Raw genomic sequence first — 19,314 nt, forward strand, 5'->3', positions numbered from 1 at the left:
GGCAGCGTTAGCAGTCAAATTGCTAACATACGTCTTAGATTCTATTAACGATAAAGTTGTCGTGCATGACATTTTTGGTTGGTCGGATAGCACGATAGCTCTTTCGTGGTTGAAATATCCACCTCATCGGCTTCAAACGTTTGAAGGAAACCGAGTGACCCAAATCAACAACAGTGGTTTGGATATTAAATGGAGATACGTGCCCTCGGAGGGGAACCCGTCAGATGTTGCCAGCCGAGGCTGTAAGGGGCACGAGCTGCGGTCTCATGACCTGTGGTGGGGTCCACCGTGGCTGTTGTCGGATGAAGGTGATTGGCCGGTTAATCTGGTGGATCCGGTTGACACATTGCCCGGTTTACGGAGGGGCGGTAACGTCACTGTGTCGGCGGTTGCTGTATCGGATACATCTCTCATGGCCAAGTACAGCTCTTTGTCCACGTTAATAGCGGTGACCGCGTATTGCATTCGGTTTGCGTCGAACTGTAAAAAACCGACTAGCCGAATCACGGGTCCCCTAACAGTGGTAGAACGTAAACAAGCTTTAGAACGGCTTGTTCGGTTAGTCCAGGCAGACGCCTTTTCCAAGGATATTGAAGCGATTTCTAACAAACGAATGTGTTCCACGGGCCTAAGAAGATTGAACCCTTTTATTGATGATTCAGGACTACTTCGGGTGGGAGGCCGACTTGAACGATCTAGTTTACCTTTCGAGGCTAAGCATCCGTTGCTTTTGCCCAAGTCTCCTGTCCTAACATCCTTGATAATTGTGCATCATCATGAGCGATGTTGCCATGTGGGAGCAACTGCCCTTCAGGCAATTCTACAAAACCAATTCTGGGTCATTTCCGCTCGGCAGGCTATTCGAAGCCAGTTGTTTAAGTGTGTAAAGTGTTTTAAGACTAAAGCCAAGCCAGCCGAGCCTTTTATGTCGGACTTACCAGCTGACCGGATAAATGCCACTGGATTGTTTCATACGGTGCAAACGGATTTTGCGGGTCCGTTCGCAATTAAATCTTCTCGTTTACGAAAAGCCAAGGTCTTAAAAGAGTATTTGTGCGTATTTGTCTGCTCTGCTACAAAAGCAGTACATTTGGAAGTGGTCGGAGATTTATCAACGGAAGGATTTTTAGCGGCTTTCTCCCGTTTTTCGGCGAGGCGTGGTTTACCTTTTCGGATAAGATCAGACGGTGGGGGAAATTACGTTGGAAGCAGCCGTCATCTGGATGAGGTACAGCGGTTCTTGCGGACTCAGGAAGTGCAAGATAATTTGACCCATCAAGCTGGCCAATTGGGAGTCATTTGGCAGTTCAATCCCCCCGCGTCTTCGCATTTTGGCGGGCTTTTCGAAAGTGCTGTTAAGTCGGCTAAGACCTTACTAAAAAGGGTTGTGGGAGATCAAACCTTAACGCATGAGGAATTTGTAACTTTGGTGGTCAGAATTGAGGCTGTGCTGAACTCCAGGCCTTTATGCCCTTTATCTCAAGACCCGGATCAGTTAGAAGCTTTGACTCCGGCTCATTTTATTATCGGCAGGTCGCTTTTGGCAGTTCCCGAGTATGACTGGCATCATATTCCGGATTCTCGGTTAAACCGCTATCAGTTGGTTACGGCAATGTCCCAGCGGTTTTGGCTTAAGTGGAGTGAGCAGTATCTCCACACCCTTCAAATGCGAAACAAGTGGACTGCCACGACTGACCCTCCTACCGTTGGAGAGTTAGTCTTAATTAAGGACGAGAATTTGCCGCCACTTAAATGGAGGCTTGCTAGAATTAACGAGCTGCTACCTGGGAGAGATGGGGTAGTTAGGGTGGTAAAATTATTAACGTCCACTGGTTCTTTGGTCCGACCTGTTGTCAAACTGTGTCGGCTTCCTTTAAGTTAATACAATGTTTAAGGGATAAAGGCTTTTAGCCTTTCTCGGGGGGAGAATGTTTGGTTTTTGTTACAACAAATCAGGTTCTTTTATTTTTATTCTTAATATATCATTTATTTTATTTAATCTATCTCCTTTCCTATTCAAAATTCCCTCCAAATTACGAGCCGCGTGGAATGGAACGCAACCGAAGAAAAATCCAAGATGGCGAAAAGCACTCGAACGCGAACCCACGCTGCTCCAAAAAAAGGTTTAAGTTTTGGACAAAAATGTGAACAATAAAATCCAAATAAAACAATCCGCTGGCCAGCAAGTGTCGTGAGTGTGTGACTGCAACTACAGAAGAAATGTAAAACCCTAGTGCATCCATAAGTGCAGCGCCGGAGACAAAGTACGTAATCCTGTTGTCTTATTTAATTATCCCTGGTGCCTTTCCCAATATTTAACAATCCACTACACTATCCACAGCTTACTACAAACAACTAGGGCGACACAACATTAACAAACATATACAATACATACATATATATAATAATATAAAAATACAAGCAAACGACTAAACTATACATAAAAATTTAAACAACTAATCGCGCTAATAAAAAAAAGGTCTTATTTACAAAATAAGGGAGACATTCAATACAAAAATACATAATCATAACACTGTTCTACATAAGTGAATTGAAAAATTTTAATCGTTTATTGTTTCTTTTTTCAAAACATCAATAATAGCCTTTTTATATAATGTCCTGCATATGTCTGGTAGGAGGCTTCAACTGTGGCTAGATACCAACCTACCGAAAAAGCCATGCCGCCAAGCAATTTAACGTTCCGGTACGATGACGTGTAGAAGCAGATCAGGGCTATGGGTTTTTAAAGAAACTACCATACCCATTCCAAGTTAGCCCGCTTCCATCTTAGACTGCATCATCACTTAACATCAGGTAAGATCGCAGTCAAGGGCTAACTTGTATCAGAATAAAAACAAACATAGTTTGCTTTGTACAGGGCTGTGAATAAGTCAGACAGACCCGCTTGCATTTGTAATATTAGTATAACATCGAATAGCTCAATCTAAAAATAATATTGTATTGAATCGATAACCGAGTACTTCTACATGGTTCTACGTAACACGTAGATGCTACGTCGTAGGCTGCGTAGTATGTGCTACAATACAACAATATTACAAACCCAAAAGTTCTAAACGGATTTTTTCTTGATTTAGCAAATAGATACCCTCTAATAAATAAACCTGGAATAGCGGTGGAATAGTTATACTCTGTTTTGTCTTTCTCTGTCATCAGTAATTTGACATTTGAAGGAAAAAGACAAAACAGAGTATAACTATTCCACCGCTATTCCAGGTTTATTTGTTAGAGGGTTAGAGTTTATACTTGCCTCGTTGGTCTAATGGCCTCATCCATACTTAATATTATAAATTCAAAAGTGTGTCTGTCTGTCTGTCTGCTAGCTTTTCACGGCCCAACCGTTCAACCGATTTTGATGAAATTTGGTACAGATTTAGCTTATATTCCGGGGAAGGACTTTTTATCCCGGAAAGTTGAAGAGTTCCCACGGGATTTCAAAAAACCTAAATCCACGCGTACGAAGTCGCGGGCATCATCTAGTAGTTAAATAAGATCCTCAATAGCTCTACCGCTCAACGGGTAAAGGAGTGGACTGAAAACCGAAAGTTCGACGGTTCAAACCCCGCCCGTTGCACTATAATTGTCGTACCTGCTCCTAGCACAAGCTTGACGCTTAGTTGGAGAGGAAAAGGGAATATTAGTCGTTTAACATGGCTTATACTCTTTTTAAAAAAAAATGGCTAGTAGATGTATGTGGTAAACAACGTGTTAGGAATGTGCAAATGTTTAAACACAAGAACATCCTTTACCCTACCCACTTACCCCAAAAACTAATTACAGTTAATTCAATTAAGACAACAAACGACTTTAATCACCTAACACCCTAATTAACTACTTAGCTAACCCTAACTTAATCAACTCTTAATTCGGTAAAACTGAGAAATAAGGCAGGCTTAGCGACTTCTTCTGTAGACAATAGTATTCTAAGTTGCGAAGTGGTAATAAAAGCCTTATCCCCTATAAAAGGTGTAACCAGAACGCTAGCTAAAACGAAGACAGGTGATTCTACTGATGATTACTGATATGATAACACCAAAAAAACGCGAAAAACATAACACTGGGTCAGGTATAATGCTGCGAGTATGTTTCTGTCGTTACAGTGTGACAGAAATGGAGTTCACGATAACGACCTCCTCGTTATGTTCACGAACGATTCTACGTGCGGGTATTACCACGAGTCACGGTAACGGACAAATACATCACTACCCATATTATACATGCGAAAGTGTGTTTGTTTGTTGGTTTGTCCTTCAATCACATCGCAACGGAGCAACGGATCGACGTTATTTTTTGCATGGATATAGTTAAAGACCTGGAGAGTGACATAGGCTACTTTTTATCCTGGAAAATCAAAGAGTTCCCACGGGATTATTACAACGATAATTCCACGTGAACGTCATCAGCTACTATTTTATATTTTTGCATGATCACGGAATATCAAAGCGTTCCCACGGGATTTTTAAGAACCTAAATCCATGAGGATATCGCCTAGTCACTACCCATATTATCATTACCCATATTATTTTATTTATTTATTTTTATTTGTCAAAGAACCGCCCACAGAATTACACACTTAAAATTACATGAAATGTTATCGAGTTTTATAAGTCTCGTGCAACTCAATTTACGGACAGTCACAACGAAAAAAGAGTTCCCACGTTTGGTTTCCCAAGTATCCCAAATAATTTCTTATTATTAATAAGAAAGTGTGTTTTTGTTGGTTTATTGGTTAGTTGGTTTCTCCTTCAATCACGTCACAACAGAGCAACAGATTAGCGTGATTTTTTGCATGGGTATAATTAAAGACCTGGAGAGTGACTTTGGATACTTTTTATCCCGGAAATTCAAAGAGTACCCACGGGATTTTTAAAAACCTAAATTCTCATGGATAAAGTCGCGGGAATCAGCTAGTTATATTATAAAAACAACCCTAGCAACATAATAAATTATTGTCATAAAAAAGTACCTTTCTTTTTCCTGCTACTTAATTAATCCCGCGTATGTATTCCATGTTCCCATTAGAATAATTGTGTTTACTTAATACAGTGAAAGAAGTATATTCAGATACAATATTATCCAACACAGAGGCAGTTGGTTCTAAGTAAATAAAACTGTATTTTCATAAGCTACATTGCGGCGGTGCTAGTAGGTATAATTTTATTTTGCTTTGTATTGTATAAAAAAAGATTCTGACGAATTGAGAACCTCCTCCTTTTTTTGAAGTCGGTTAAAAATAGAACAAAATCGAAATTTCACTATAGTATTATAAGTTTTGTTTGTTCGTTTCAATTCTTTATTGCACAAATATTCGTGTACAAATAGTTTAATACCTAGATAAGAGGCATTGATATAATATTTATGCAAAAAACCGATCAAGTGCGAGTCGGTCTCGCACAGGAGGGGTTCCTTAGCATCGTAAAAGGTACCTTGTACGTTGTAGTTTTATTTGTTTTATTTGCATGGCGGCCATTTTGAATTTCGCCGTATTGGTTTTTTATTTGTTGTTATAATGGCAGTAGAAATTCACACTCTGTAAAAATTTCAATTCTCTACCCATTAGGTATGGTTCAAGTGATAAATAAGTACAAATTCACGGTTTTCGGATTTATTCCTTTATTTGTGATATTTCAGACCTACCTACCTACCAAATTTCATGTTTCATGATTCTAGGTCAACAGGAAGTACTCTATAGGTTTTCTTGACAGACACGACGCACAGACGGTCAGACAATGAAGTGATCCAATAGGGGTTATTTTATCCTTTTGAGGTACAGAACCCAAAAAAAGGTAAAAGATAACTGTTAAAATATTTTAGACACCTAGGTACTTCGCTATAAAATAAAATACTGTGACATTAATAATGTGACCTAACCTTTCGAGGTTCAGTGGGTCGCACTTAATTGGATGAAATATACGCTCGTACAATAAACGAATGTGTCCAATCTTTACGGTCTGGATAGCTCAAAAATTGCCTAGAAGCTTTTATAAATTGTAATTTTATAATCTAAATATATAAAAGGAAAAGCTAAATGACTGACTGATCTCAACGCATAGTTCAAACTACTGGACGAATCGGGCTGAAATTTGCCAGGCAGATAGCTGTTATGACGTAGACATCAGCTAAGTAAGGCATGTAATATTGTAGATGAGGATAATAAATTTTGAAGTTCCCACAGAATAGGAAATAAGGATTTGTATTCTCGTTAAGTGAAGTATTAGGTACAAAAAGGCGGTCTTATCGAAATATATGAAACGAAAAGGTGACTGACTGACTGACTGACAGACTGACTGATCCCTCATTGCAACATAGGTTAAAAATGGGGTGATTTTAAGATGATGGCTTGATGAGATATAGTTCGACTTATGCATAGTATAATCTAAATATATAAAAGGAAAAGGTGACTGACTGACTGACTGACTTATCTATCAACGCACAGCTTAAACTACTGGACAGATCGGGCTGAAATTTGCCAAGCTATTATGACATCCGCTAAGAAAGAATTTCTGAAAATTCAACTCCTAAGGGGGTAAAATAGGGGTTCGAAATTTGTATAGTCCACGCAGACGAAGTCGCGGGCATAAGCTAGTAGCTAAATAAATGCTCGCAAACTAATTTATTTTAACAATAACTTCAACCCGTAAGATGGTAAAATACCCGTAAGACAAAGTCGCCGACATAAGCTAGTCCTTCAATAAAGAGTACGTTCAGTAATTTATAGTAAGAAAAATGTCCATTCATAAGTCAACGTCGGTACATGTTTCATTGAACCAAGTTCTTTGTAGAGACAAATTACTTTGCGTCCCACGTACCCCACGTCAGGCGTTCTAGGAAAATGTTTAGCCCCTTTCACAGAAATCCCACGCGATCACTCGTTTTTTTGGAAAATCTCTGAATGTCAGTAAAAAGTGCGCTATTTTGTAAATAAGGTGGAAAGGAAGACACGGCCTGCCCGCGAAATTCAAATTCAATTTGGTTTTTCGCAATTTGTAAACTAATACGACAAAGTAGGCTTATGGCATTCAAATTTGAACCCTAGGTCATCAGTATCATCTTCACAGCCTTATATAAAATCTTTACTTCTTGAAAGTGTCCAGTTTAAGAAATTAGTCAAAATAATGAGTTTGACGTGAGCCACTCACAAATTTGTCATTATTTTGACGAATTTCTTAAACTGGACACTTACAAGTAAACATTTTTATATAAACCTGTGAAAGTGATATTGCTAGGGGTGATGCCATAAGTCTACTTTGTCGCATCAGTTTATAAATTGTGAAAACCCAAATTAAATTTGAATTTCGCGGGCAGACCCGTGTCTTGGGCCACAATAATTGAGATTATAATAATGATGATCTAAGGACTAAGGACCAAATTGCGACACCCAAACTGGGTATCCATAATACTTTGTACATACTTAATATGATGTAATTATTTATGGAAATGCAATAAATGAAAATTGAAAATTGAAATTGAAATTGAAAATTGAAATTGATTGATACAGGTTTTACGAAATCGACTACTGATGTAATATCACTTTAAACACAAGGCCGTGGCCCCGCGCCTGGCTTAGTATACACCACACCATGCATGCTTTTGAAATATCTTACCCTATATTTTGTGAACTGCGAGCAATCACTGAGTTTTCTCTTGGGATCAGAGTTCTCTTTTAAAACGAGAGATTCATTGGTTTCAATTTTACACCAAGGAAATTTCAAGGAAAAACGCTAACGTGGTGAAAATGTGTAAATCTTAGCCAGTGCTCTAAGCGGGAACGTTGCAGAGGATTTGCAGAGGGTTTTTGACATTTTTTGCATTGCTTTTCTATAGTAATGTGGATGCTTTTCTATTTTTTACTGGTCGTCTGTCAAGTCATCATCATCATGATCAACCCATCACCGGCTCACTACTAAGCATGGGTCTTCTCTCAGAAAGAGAAGGATTTGGCCATAGTCTATCACGCTGGTCAAATGCGGATTGGCAGAACCTTTGAGAATATTATCTTGTTTCAAAAGTACCTACCTACTTACTTGTACAAGTTTAATTGAATAAAAAACATTTTTATTTTATTTATTTTTATTGCATGCAGGTTTCCTCACGATGTTTTCCTTCGCCGTTAAATCAAGTGATATTTAATTGCTTAAAAATGTACATAGCTAGCATAAATTAGAGGTACGTGCCCGGAATCGAACCCCCGACCTCCCGCCTATCACGCCTTTTCACGGCATTCACAATGATTCAATTGAACTCTATCAACGTTGGTGGAATACAAAATCTCATACTAACCATCCATCCATACCCATCCATACTAATATTATAAATGCGAAAGTGTGTCTGTCTGTTTGTCTGTCTGCTAGCTTTTCATGACCCAACAGTTTAACCGATTTTGATGAAATTTGGTACAAAATTAGCTTACTTCCCAGGGAAGGCTACTTTTTATCCCGGAAAATCGAAGAGTTCCCACGGGATTTATAAAAAACCTAAATCCACGCGGACGAAGTCGCTAGTACTGAATAAAATATGTCGCGGAAAAAATATACTACAGAAAGTATTGCACGAAAATACGCCCTTTAATTAAAGTCCACCGCACAAATTTAATATTTATACAACCTTTTTCATTAACGAACTTCTGGAATAATTTAACCATTGCGTAGGTCCTTGTGTAAAATTTTATAAAATTATACACAATGAGTACGGAAAATTTCTAAAATCAAATCATCATCATCATCATGATCAACCCGTCGCTGGCTCACTACAGAACACGGGTCTCCTCTGAGAATGAGAAGGTAGCATAGTTTTAGTGTTACTCAGGATGATATAAGGATTTCAAAGATATCTACAAATCTTTTCAGGCATTCAGAAGTTATGGTGGTATAAATTAACTCACATAATACATACAAGAAAACATTACACTCCTTTTTTTGGGCAGTCATATAATAAAACTATCTTATTCCCACCCCTTTTTGAATTTCATTCCTTTCTTAGCGGATGTCTGCGTCATAATAGCTATCTACATGCCAAATTTCAGCCCGATCCGTCCAGTAGTTTGAGCTGTGCGTTGATAGATCAGTCACTCAGTTAGTCAGTTTTTCCTTTTATTATATGTACAGAGATAAGAAAACTTCACGTGTAAGCGCCAGTAAAAAAGCTATATCATATTGTAACAATTTGTATGTATAAAACGTCTGACTATTAGCAGAGCAAAGGGTATCCAAGGAAAAAGGGGAAAAGGGCATGTAACAAAAACCTTAAGCGCTAAGGCTTTTATGACTTAATATTATAGTACGTCCTTTTTACGGCTCCCTGAATCATGTTTTTCTTTGTGTAAAACACCTTTTTTCCGACGATGTTGTCAAAGTTAGATTTGAATAGAACGTTTAGGTAAGCTTTGAAAAAGCTTTAATATTTTTTTTATTTAAATGTAAACTCTATTTTTCTATTAAATAAAGATTAAAGTAATAATGAGGGAATTAAGATATTAAAATGGTTAACATATTCACTGTTGTATCGGTAGTTTCCCACAATATTAAGTATAGTCCGCGACAAGTTGAGATCGCAATCGGGGTAAGAGACGGTAAAAGACGGTCCCTCCCCGATTGTCATTTCAACCTGTCGCATACTATAAGGTATCCGATCAATTTTACTTTAAAATACCTTCAACGCCAAGAAATAATAATAAAAAGGCTAAAAGCCATCCTTAAAACACACATTTTAAACAATTCCGTAAAAATAAATGTGACATCCGACGGGATTTCGTTGTAGCTAAAATTCCTACTTTGTTCTTTGTTGTCGCTCTTTATTCCATTTCAGTTCTAGTGAATGGCGAAATGTACGTTTCACTTCATAAAACCCCTTTCCAACGTCTCTTCGCATTTGAGACCATTATTGTTAAGGCTGATACAAATCGCGCGACTGTATAGCGACCCGCCGGCAACTAGAAGTTGTTGTGTCCACTCCTTCCGAGAAAACCTCAATGCATAGTATCAATTTAGGTTAACCCATATCCAGTGGTTTGAGCTATACAGCAGCGGGGTTTTCTCCGTTTGACCTACGTCAAGACGGAGATACGGGCCTCCTTGTTCGGGTGTGGCGTGGGGAAGGACACTTCCCCGGTAGCGCTCTTTAGGCCGTTTACGGCTACTGACAGCCTGCCTTCTTGACTTAGGGACTCAATGCCTTGTCTGTGTGTCGGGTCGATATATGCTAATATTATGTCAGTCAGTTTTCCTTTTAATACCACACAACACTAGATAATGCTAGAGACTTTATCCGTATGGTTTAGATTTTTAAAGTCCTGCGAGACCTTTTTGATTTTCCGCGAGAAAAAGTAACCATGTCCGTTCTTGGGCCGTAAGCTAACTCTGTATCAAATTTCATCAAAATTGGTTGAACGGATGAGCTGGAAAAAACGTTGCACTACGCGAGTTGGAGTTGCGTGGCGTTTGCATACACTTCACGTAATCGTACACGATTACGCGCGCGTTTTGTATGGTGTCCTACAGGTGCCATCGCGGCTGGTTGCAGTCGCGCGTTTGTTCGAGGCTTTATTTCAATGAAGCCGTCGCAAAACTCCCTACTTGTTGATTAGGTGACGCGCAACAGACTTCCTTTGTTACAAAAATCTAACTTAGGTACAGAAAAATAGTTATACCCTACGAATAACAAGGTTATGACTAATCTTTTAAGAGTTTAATGTATAGAGACTGTTCCTTTATTAATTAACTAGAGACCCGCCCCCACTTCGCACGGGTAACAACTTTTACCGACTTAATACACATTTTTGATTAAACCGGTAACTTAATTTTGTAAAATTTTCATTAATAATAATTATAGCTTATAAGTAACCTTCTTCGATAATTCCTCTTTCTATTACTAAAACTATATGGAAATTGGAACAGTAGTTTTTGAGATTAGCCCGCACTCACGGGTGGGAACTTTAATTTATATTAGGTATGTACCTAGTGAAAATAAGAAATTTTCCCTGTTCCTGTTTCCGTCGGTGTTTACACGAGTTTCAGGCAGCAGCTCTTTTTCATGTTTCGGACAGCCTTTGGATGTCCACTGGTGGGCATAGGCCATCTTAACCCTGTTTGTTTTGGCGTCTCAATAACAATGAAAGAATAACAAGAACCAGACAAGAGTAAAAGTATCGTGAGTACTTATATCTTTATAATAATTAATTAGGTATAAAGAACACTCAGGTTCAAACACTATAAAAATTAAATATTCATTGTATATTAATTAATTTAAACAGGACGTATTACGAGCCTAAAAACTCTAAATAATTAAATAAAACGCAATTTTCTTAGAAAAATATACTTAAAAATTACTTACCTTTAGTTGATATGTTGACAGTTGACACGGACGTATGGAATTTATCACAATATTTTTGAAAACATTCAAAGGAAACACGTTTAAAGGCGCCTGAGATCACGTCCGTTCGACTCGGCTACCAAAGCCTGACTGAAAGCTCGAAGCGTGAAAGCTTCAGCCTTTGTACCTTTACCTGTTACAGTAACACCCAAGGGGTGGGGACAGTGGAAAATAAAGCTATCTCCACACCTCTGTTACCACTGTTCTTTCTAGGCCAAACAAGGATAGATATATAAGTAGCTTTTAAAGAGTAACAGAGACGACAGAGAGTAGACCTACACACTTTCAGGTCTGAACTTATGCTAAAGCTCGGGATTTCTCGGTTATGTGGAACTGCATATTTCACGGCCATGATTTTCGGAATTGTATTCCAATAGTTGATACTAACAATAATTGGCTTTTGTATAACAATAGGATATGTTATATTGTTTTCTGGAATAAAGAATACAATTATTTCAAACCGATTTCATATAAAGAAAATTTATTTGTTGTGGCGATGAGTCTACCACGTTGATCAAGTGCGGATTAGCAGATTTCACACACCTTTGAGAACATTATAAAGAATTCTCAGGCATGCAGGTTTCCTGACGATGTTTTCCTTCACCGTTAAAGCAAGTGATAGGTTTTATTGCTAAAAACGCACATAGACACCCGACCTCCCGAATAGGAGGCGGACGTCTTAACCACTAGGCTATAACGACTCATACATCGTTACACTTACATATTATAATGTTCTGTAAATTATTATCTTTTGCACACATTTCATTTTTTGCTGCCTTTTTTATTACATTGATAAGAAAAAGTTGCGTATACTCTGAAATTTACTTGCCGTCATAATAATTACCATCAGCTTTCAAAATGTTTTTCATTAGTAAAGAAATAGGGCCCTACTCAGTAATTTGACGTCGTATTCAGTCTCTCATACATTATTGTGTTTGTTACTGAAGGCTCGCGCCGCCCGCCCACGGGTTCTGTAGAAATTAACTTAATTTAGCTTTATAGAGGTAGGGATGTTAGGTGCTTTATTTGAGACTAAATTGGTTTTGCCCAAAATAGTATCTGGTACCTTGCTGTGCTTCAACTTTTATCATTATGGTCTCACGTAATGCTATCTTCTCTATCAACATAAAATTAATGTTTTGTCTGTCTGCTCGTAAGCGCGCATCGTTCATTCGAATGTCAATCACATCGTCAATTCATAATACAAAGTGTAACCAAAACGCTAGCAAAAACTTACCGGTATTGTTATACTACCTAAACACAATCCAATACCAATAACCACTTGCCTTATCTGTAGTTTTAGTGATTTCCAATTTTTCAAACCCGCAATGTATAGCGTGCAAAACTCGGGTCAATCCTCCCCCCACGTAACCACTACACGAGTTCCTTATCTTGAGGTATAATTTCAAAGAAAGTCCGTTAAAAATGCAACACGTTTTAAAAGTGTCCATGCATTTAAAGAAGATATAAATTTCTTTGCATTAAGCAGTGGTCCGACCGCCGGCGAGAAGACGATTAACTGTCGGCGATTTTCATTCTCAAGAAACGCACATTAAATGTACATTCCGTGTAAACGAAAGAGATGCATATATCAAAAGTTGCTCCCTGACTGTTCACACTAACGGCGACGACTCACTTTACTAGTTTTATCGCTGAGCGACGAGCTTTCAAATATAAACTCACTCAGCAATATTCGTTCAGCGATGCCCGCTCGCTTGAACACGTATAACGCGCGCGCAGGTTTGCACAGGACTGAGCGACCGCGGGCGTATGGCGCGAGTAATCGCTCGTCGCACTTGCACACTCGCTTATAGCCCGGCGACAAAACTATCGAAACTACACACTCGCTTCCCGCTGATCGCCAACTCGTTTAAGTTTCTAGTTCTACTCGTTTCTCGTTCATCGTCGTCGGTCGGACCACTGCCTTAAAGGAGGTATAAATTTCTTTGCATAAGACGAGTTATCCGACTTAATTAAGTCAAAATCGTTTTAGCAAAGTGCAGTAAATTCCAAATTAACGGAGCTTCGCTATCTTCAAAGTGTACATTAGCACAATTTGCAAATTGCATTGTGCATTTATGAGTTTAATATTAACAGGTACCTACCCAGCTTCAACAAATCCTACGACATAACCTAGATATATTCAAATTCAGACTCTATTCCATGGCAATAGAACTTGATTTCTAATAAATATTCAATGTAATACAATACCCGAGTATGAAATATTTAGTAATTGTATTTAGAATGTATTTTATATTATAACTAGCTTATGCCCGCGACTTCGTCCGCGTGGACTACACAAATTTCAAACCCCTATTTCACCCCCTTATAGGGGTTGAATTTTCAAAAATTCTTTCTTAGCGGATGCCTACGTCGTAGCTATCTGCATGCTAAATTTCAGCCCGATCCGTCCAGTAGTTTGAACTGTGCGTTGATAGAGCAGTCAGTCAGTCAGTCAGTCAATCAGTCAGTCAGTCAGTCAGTCAGTCAGTCGGTCACCTTTTCCTTTTATATATATTTAGATTTATTTTATTTTTTATCTGTCTGGTTTGTCATACATATTGTATAAATCTGTCTCTTTTTAACTCTATCTCAAGTCTGAGCAAAGTCAAAGTTGGTACTCTCTATAGATCGCAGCGTTAGCCTGAGCTATAAAAAGCGCACTTTAATTTACAAGACAGTGTTAAAACTAGACAGCGTTATATCGCTGACCTGAAATACACGCTTAAGTCTGAGCAAACTTTAGTCAAAGTACGCTCTTATTGATAGATCTCAGCCTTACGGCGGTTACGCATTCATCCGACCCGAGTCCGTGAAAATACGTTCCTTTTTGTTTTGTATGGTAGCATATTATGACATAACATGGCGTAGATACGTTTTATATCCGTACTTTCACGGATTCGGATTGGACGAGTGCGTGATGGCTGTTAGGATGAGATCTATAGAGCGCATTTTGACTTTGCTTAGACTTAAGACAGAGTTAAAACGAGACAGAGCTATATCTCTCACATAAATCTGTCTCGTCTTAAGTCTGAGCAAAGTCAAAGTGCGCTCTATAGATCTCAGCCTTAGAGTCACTTCTCCAGTTCTTGCTTAGAACAGAATATATATTATATTTTTATTCAAGTAAACTTTTACAAGTGCTTTTGAATCGTCAGAATAATTTACCATTGGTTCGCAAAGCCGTTCCTACCGAGAAGAACCAGCATTTATCGAAGCGACATGGCAAATAGCACCACTGAGCCAGAGAGACCGACACTTCAGGGTAAATAAACTTTAAAGTTATTCATGGAATACTAACTATACATTAATGCATTGAAAACTCTAAGGAATTTTAAAAGGAAATAGGCTTTTAAATTAATGGAATAAAGTCTTGATCACACCACGCCCGAAGGAATTGTCGCGGCAACAGTTTTTAAGGTTTGCAATAACTATTTATGAGGCAAATCACATGGCGCGGAATCCATCCATACTAATATTATAAATGCGAAAGTGTGTCTGTCTGTCTGTCTGTCTCTCTGCCTGTCTGCTAGCCTTTCACGGCTCATCCGTTCAACCGATTTTGACGAAATTTGGTACAGAGATAGCTTGCATCCTGGGGAAGGACATAGGACCTTCTATCCCGGAAAATCAAAGAGTTAGCACGGGATTTTTAAAAACCGAAATCCACGCGAACGAAATCGTGTACATCTAGTAGGTTATAAAAAAATTGGTCAATCATCATCATCGTCGTCAACCGATAGACCACTACTGGTCTCTTGTAAGGAAGTCCACACGACACGGTCTTGCACTGGCTGAATCCAGCGGCTCCATGCGACTCGTTTGATGATGTCTATACACCTAGTGGGGGCTGCATGTCTCTATACTACAAATAATGCACTTCTCTAGCACGTTTGCGGCGCGTTTCAGGCTGAAATCTATAGATCGCACTTTGACTTTGTTCAGACTTAAGCCACTCTTAAAACAAGACACCGTTTATATACGGCATAAATCTGTCTCGTTTTAACAGTGTTTTAAGTCTGAGCAAAGTCAAAGTGCACTCTATAGATTTCAGCCTTAGTTGCGTTTAACGCGCTTTAAAATGGAAATGTCGCGGTGTGTAAAGGCCTTTAGGGTAGCGTGATAATAAATATTATTCAATTAAGTGACACGACAAACCTTTAATGGCTTATGTCGTGCCCTCTATTGTCTTTTTTTACGAATTAGATTAATTATTAATTTCATATTTGGTTTTACCCGCGAGTTCATTAGAAATGCTTGGTTAATAAATTAGCCACAAAAAGTTTTCTGAAAAAAACCGGCTTTAATCTTCAAAAGTCTGTCTCTACGTCCTATTCAGCTGTCTATATTACCTTTCCGTTTAACCAAATTTTGGTGAAATTTGATATTTGGAGCTGGTATCCCGAAGAAAATTTGTCAAAGAGTTCATTTAATGTTATTTAAATCTGAATGGATCTAAATAGGGTCTTGGGCTGTACTAATAAAATGATGTGATTTTTTGTAAAGCGGTAGATTATGGGGCTATAATTCATTAAGTACCTATTAAAGATAATACTATTTTAAAAAAATAGGATTTTTATTTATTTTTACATAATTAATTACTAACGTTACGCTGTACGGAAAGTGATTAATGATCACAATGATCAATGATAATCACAAGACGTAAACAGCAAATATTTTTAAATTTTTACCTAAAAAAATATTTTCCCGCAGAAATTACTCTATTTCCATTACCATCTAACCCCCTGCCATGGCATGGCATTTTGACGTTAGATATTTTACACTTTTATTACCTGTTATCTCCCAAAGCCACCATGATCCAAACTTCATAGTCGCTAATCGTTCCTCCCTGTGTTGGGGACAATACGCAGAGAAACTTTCAGCTTTTATACAATAACAAAGGCCTGGCACGCCCTGACTCTCTCTATATGTACTTTGACTGTGCTCAGACTTTTAAAACGAGATAGGCGAATGTCACTAACATAATTATTGCGTCTAGTCTTAGCTCTGAGCAAAGTCTAAGGCTGTAGAGCGTACTTTGACTTTGGTCCACTGCTCAGACTAAAACGAGACAGATCTATGTGACAGATATAGTCTCGTTATCGTATCTGTATCGTTTTGACTCTGTCTAAAGTCACAATGCGCAGATATCACCCTACGCTGTATAGATCTCAGCGTATTTCTTGAATGTGACTCACTCAATTTGACAGGAGAAATAAAACAGCACATTTTATGAAGAATTTTAATCTTTAATTGATATTGAAATTAAGTCTAGCGTTCTCTCTTATTTTGATTTATAATAGGTTTGTTTATTACCACTGCTTTTTTAACCGACTTCAATAAACGAGGAGGTTCTCAATTCGTCGGATTAAATCCCATGCAGTAAGAAATAGCGGTAAGTAGCGATTATCTACGACAGATGTCATAAGCTCCCATACAAAACAAAAAGGAACGTATTTTCACGGACTCGGATCGGATGAGTACGTAACCGCTGTAAAGGCGGTTACGTACTCATCCGATCAGAAAACATTCGGATGTTCAGAAACAGATGATAAAAAGTTCCCATTGTGTCATTTTCGTGCCTTAAATAAGACTCCTTTCCGCATTTTTCCACGTAATCGATGCGGACGACTCTTGCTGACGTCATTCGCACTTTCAATACTGAAAGGTGCGCCAAATTCGAATCTAATAAATAATGAGCAATTACTCCTCAACTAGGTTTACTATACTCACAAAACTTAAATTATAAAATTGAACCTTATCTCCTAAGATATAAAATCGAAATTACAACTCCGTATGCGGTGAAGGGAATTTCTTCAGCACAGCATGATATAGATTATAAAAGGCATAGACAGATACACTTAGTATTACGAACAGGGAACCGCCAAAGACGAATGATAGGAAGTTTCCATCTATCATGTTAGTTCCGTGTAGACTCCTGGCTTGACCTTGGAAGAGGTCCTTGGTGCCTGAACCGGTGGATTTTCGCTCCTCCATCATCTTTTTCATGGAGGATAGTCGTTCTTTCAACTCATCTATGGACTCTAAGACGTCTTCTGTCTCTGAAAAATAAATGATTTGGTATGTTTAGATTTTTTGTTTCATAACAAGTCGTAATTAAATGAATTAAAAAACACGACTCCCCTGCCAAAAAATACAAAAATACTAGAAATTAAAATATTTCACATTTAAATAGCGCCATAAAGCCGCCATGTTGATTTTTTTCAAATTTATAGCTAGGGATGTCACTAGGGATGTTTTAGGGATTCTAACGATGTCCTATATATTCAAATCTTATCAGGCATTTAGAAGTTAGAAGCAGAAACTCCCATATGCATCCACACATAATATATGAACCCTGTAAACATTACTCCTTTTTTTGGGAAGTCGTGTAAAGAGCTGTTAGGTGTCTTGCGACATACTCAAAAATGAAACCTTTTCGCATTGTAAGTGTAATATAAAATCTACGCTAAAGTCTAAATATGTATAGAAAAAAATGTGTTTCATTGCGGCGTTCGTTCATTATGTGAATATTTTACACCACACTTTTGACCAAAGCACTAGATAAAAACTAAGACTGGTGTTTGCAAATTGCAGCCCAAATAGACCGTAGTCTGTGCTAGGGCTGACTAAGATCATCGACCTTACACGATTTATAGATTTTTAGATTTAAAGATTCAAATAGTTAATTAGGTACTTATTAGGTGTTAGTTAACCTTTCATACAAAACATTTATATACAAAACATTCATACAAACCTATACATTTCACTTTGTGTGTGGGGTTCAGGTTACCTATATTTTTGTTAGTAAGTGACGATGCAGTTTAAGATGTAAGCGAGAAAGAGGCATGGCAGCTTTATTAGACCCATTCGTTTTCAACGCGGCATTCTATCGGAACGTTAAATCGCTTGGCAGTACGTTTTTGCTGCCTGTAATAAGGTACTAAATTCTCTTAATGAGTTTCAAGACCTCTGACTATCTTTATATATATTTTTAACATAAACCATTAACAAAAACTTCGAACATTAATCTCTAAACTCACAAAAGATCATAAAAACTTAATTTACCTTGAGTTTCCCGTTCCGGACTCATTTTTACACAATATTTATCACGGACCTTTGTTTTTCCAACCCACAGACTATCCTGGCTTAGATTTTTCAAAGATGGCCGCCGCGCATGCGTCCTTTTGGCGGGAAAGGTGGCATATTGATCGCGAACCCCGGGAATATCCAGCTCGGCAAAATCTAGATTGATACAAATATTATAGCGTAAGAGACTGTTACCAAAACTATTTGGAATTGAGTACTTACGTCATGAAAGGCTTTTACAGCATTGCGGGATTTAACCCCGCACTTAGGCTGAGATCTATAGAGCGCACTTTGACTTTGCTTAGACTTAAGACTGAGTTAAAACGAGACAGATTTATGTGAGAAATATAGCTCTGTCTCGTTTTAACTATGTCTTAAGTCTAAGCTAAGTCAGACTATAGATCTCACTCTTAGTATGGCTCCATGACTTAAGTTAGGTACTTTCTATCCATCCGTTTTTACACCATATAAAAAACAAAAAGAAACAAAATTAATGACCATCAGACATAGACTTTCGCTAATGAGTGCCACCATACCCTGTCCTCAGCCTTCCTTATCCAGTCACCTCCCGCCAATCTCTTCATATCATCAGTCCATCGCGCTGGAGGGCGTCCCACACTACGCTTGCGGTACGCGGTCTCCGTTCTAGGACTTTTATCTGGTAAGAGGCGTCGGCCGTGGCTAGTAACGATGCAGTCTAATATGGAAGCGGGCTAACATGGAAGGGGTATGGCAGTTTTTAATAAATCCATGCCCCTTTGTTTTCTACACGGCATCGTACCGGGGCGCTTAATCACTTGGCGGCACGGCTTTGCGGGTGGAGTTGGAATCTCTCTTTGC

The 19,314-nt window shown here is 38.4% G+C and overlaps 2 protein-coding genes across 2 annotated transcripts in view; both read right to left on the reverse strand.

Annotated features, from left to right (window-relative positions):
* The window catches only part of LOC117992322 (IDLSRF-like peptide), a 107,050-nt gene extending 95,571 nt beyond the window's left edge, over positions 1-11,479 (reverse strand). The window contains exon 1 of the mRNA XM_034980001.2: positions 11,347-11,479. The gene's annotated coding sequence lies outside the window, so the exon portion shown is untranslated. The remainder of the gene's footprint in view (positions 1-11,346) is intronic.
* Positions 11,480-16,627: 5,148 nt separating this feature from the next.
* On the reverse strand, positions 16,628-18,604 carry LOC117992234 (uncharacterized). Its single transcript, XM_034979895.2, has 2 exons — positions 18,454-18,604; positions 16,628-17,447 (listed from the first exon to the last, which is right to left on the reverse strand). The coding sequence occupies exons 1-2, from the start codon at positions 18,476-18,478 to the stop codon at positions 17,170-17,172; spliced, it is 303 nt and encodes a 100-aa protein (XP_034835786.1). The 5' UTR covers positions 18,479-18,604; the 3' UTR covers positions 16,628-17,169.
* Positions 18,605-19,314: the final 710 nt, after the last annotated feature.

This window comes from Maniola hyperantus, chromosome 21 (assembly GCF_902806685.2).
Source record: "Maniola hyperantus chromosome 21, iAphHyp1.2, whole genome shotgun sequence".
NCBI classification, from domain to species: Eukaryota; Metazoa; Arthropoda; class Insecta; order Lepidoptera; family Nymphalidae; genus Maniola; species Maniola hyperantus.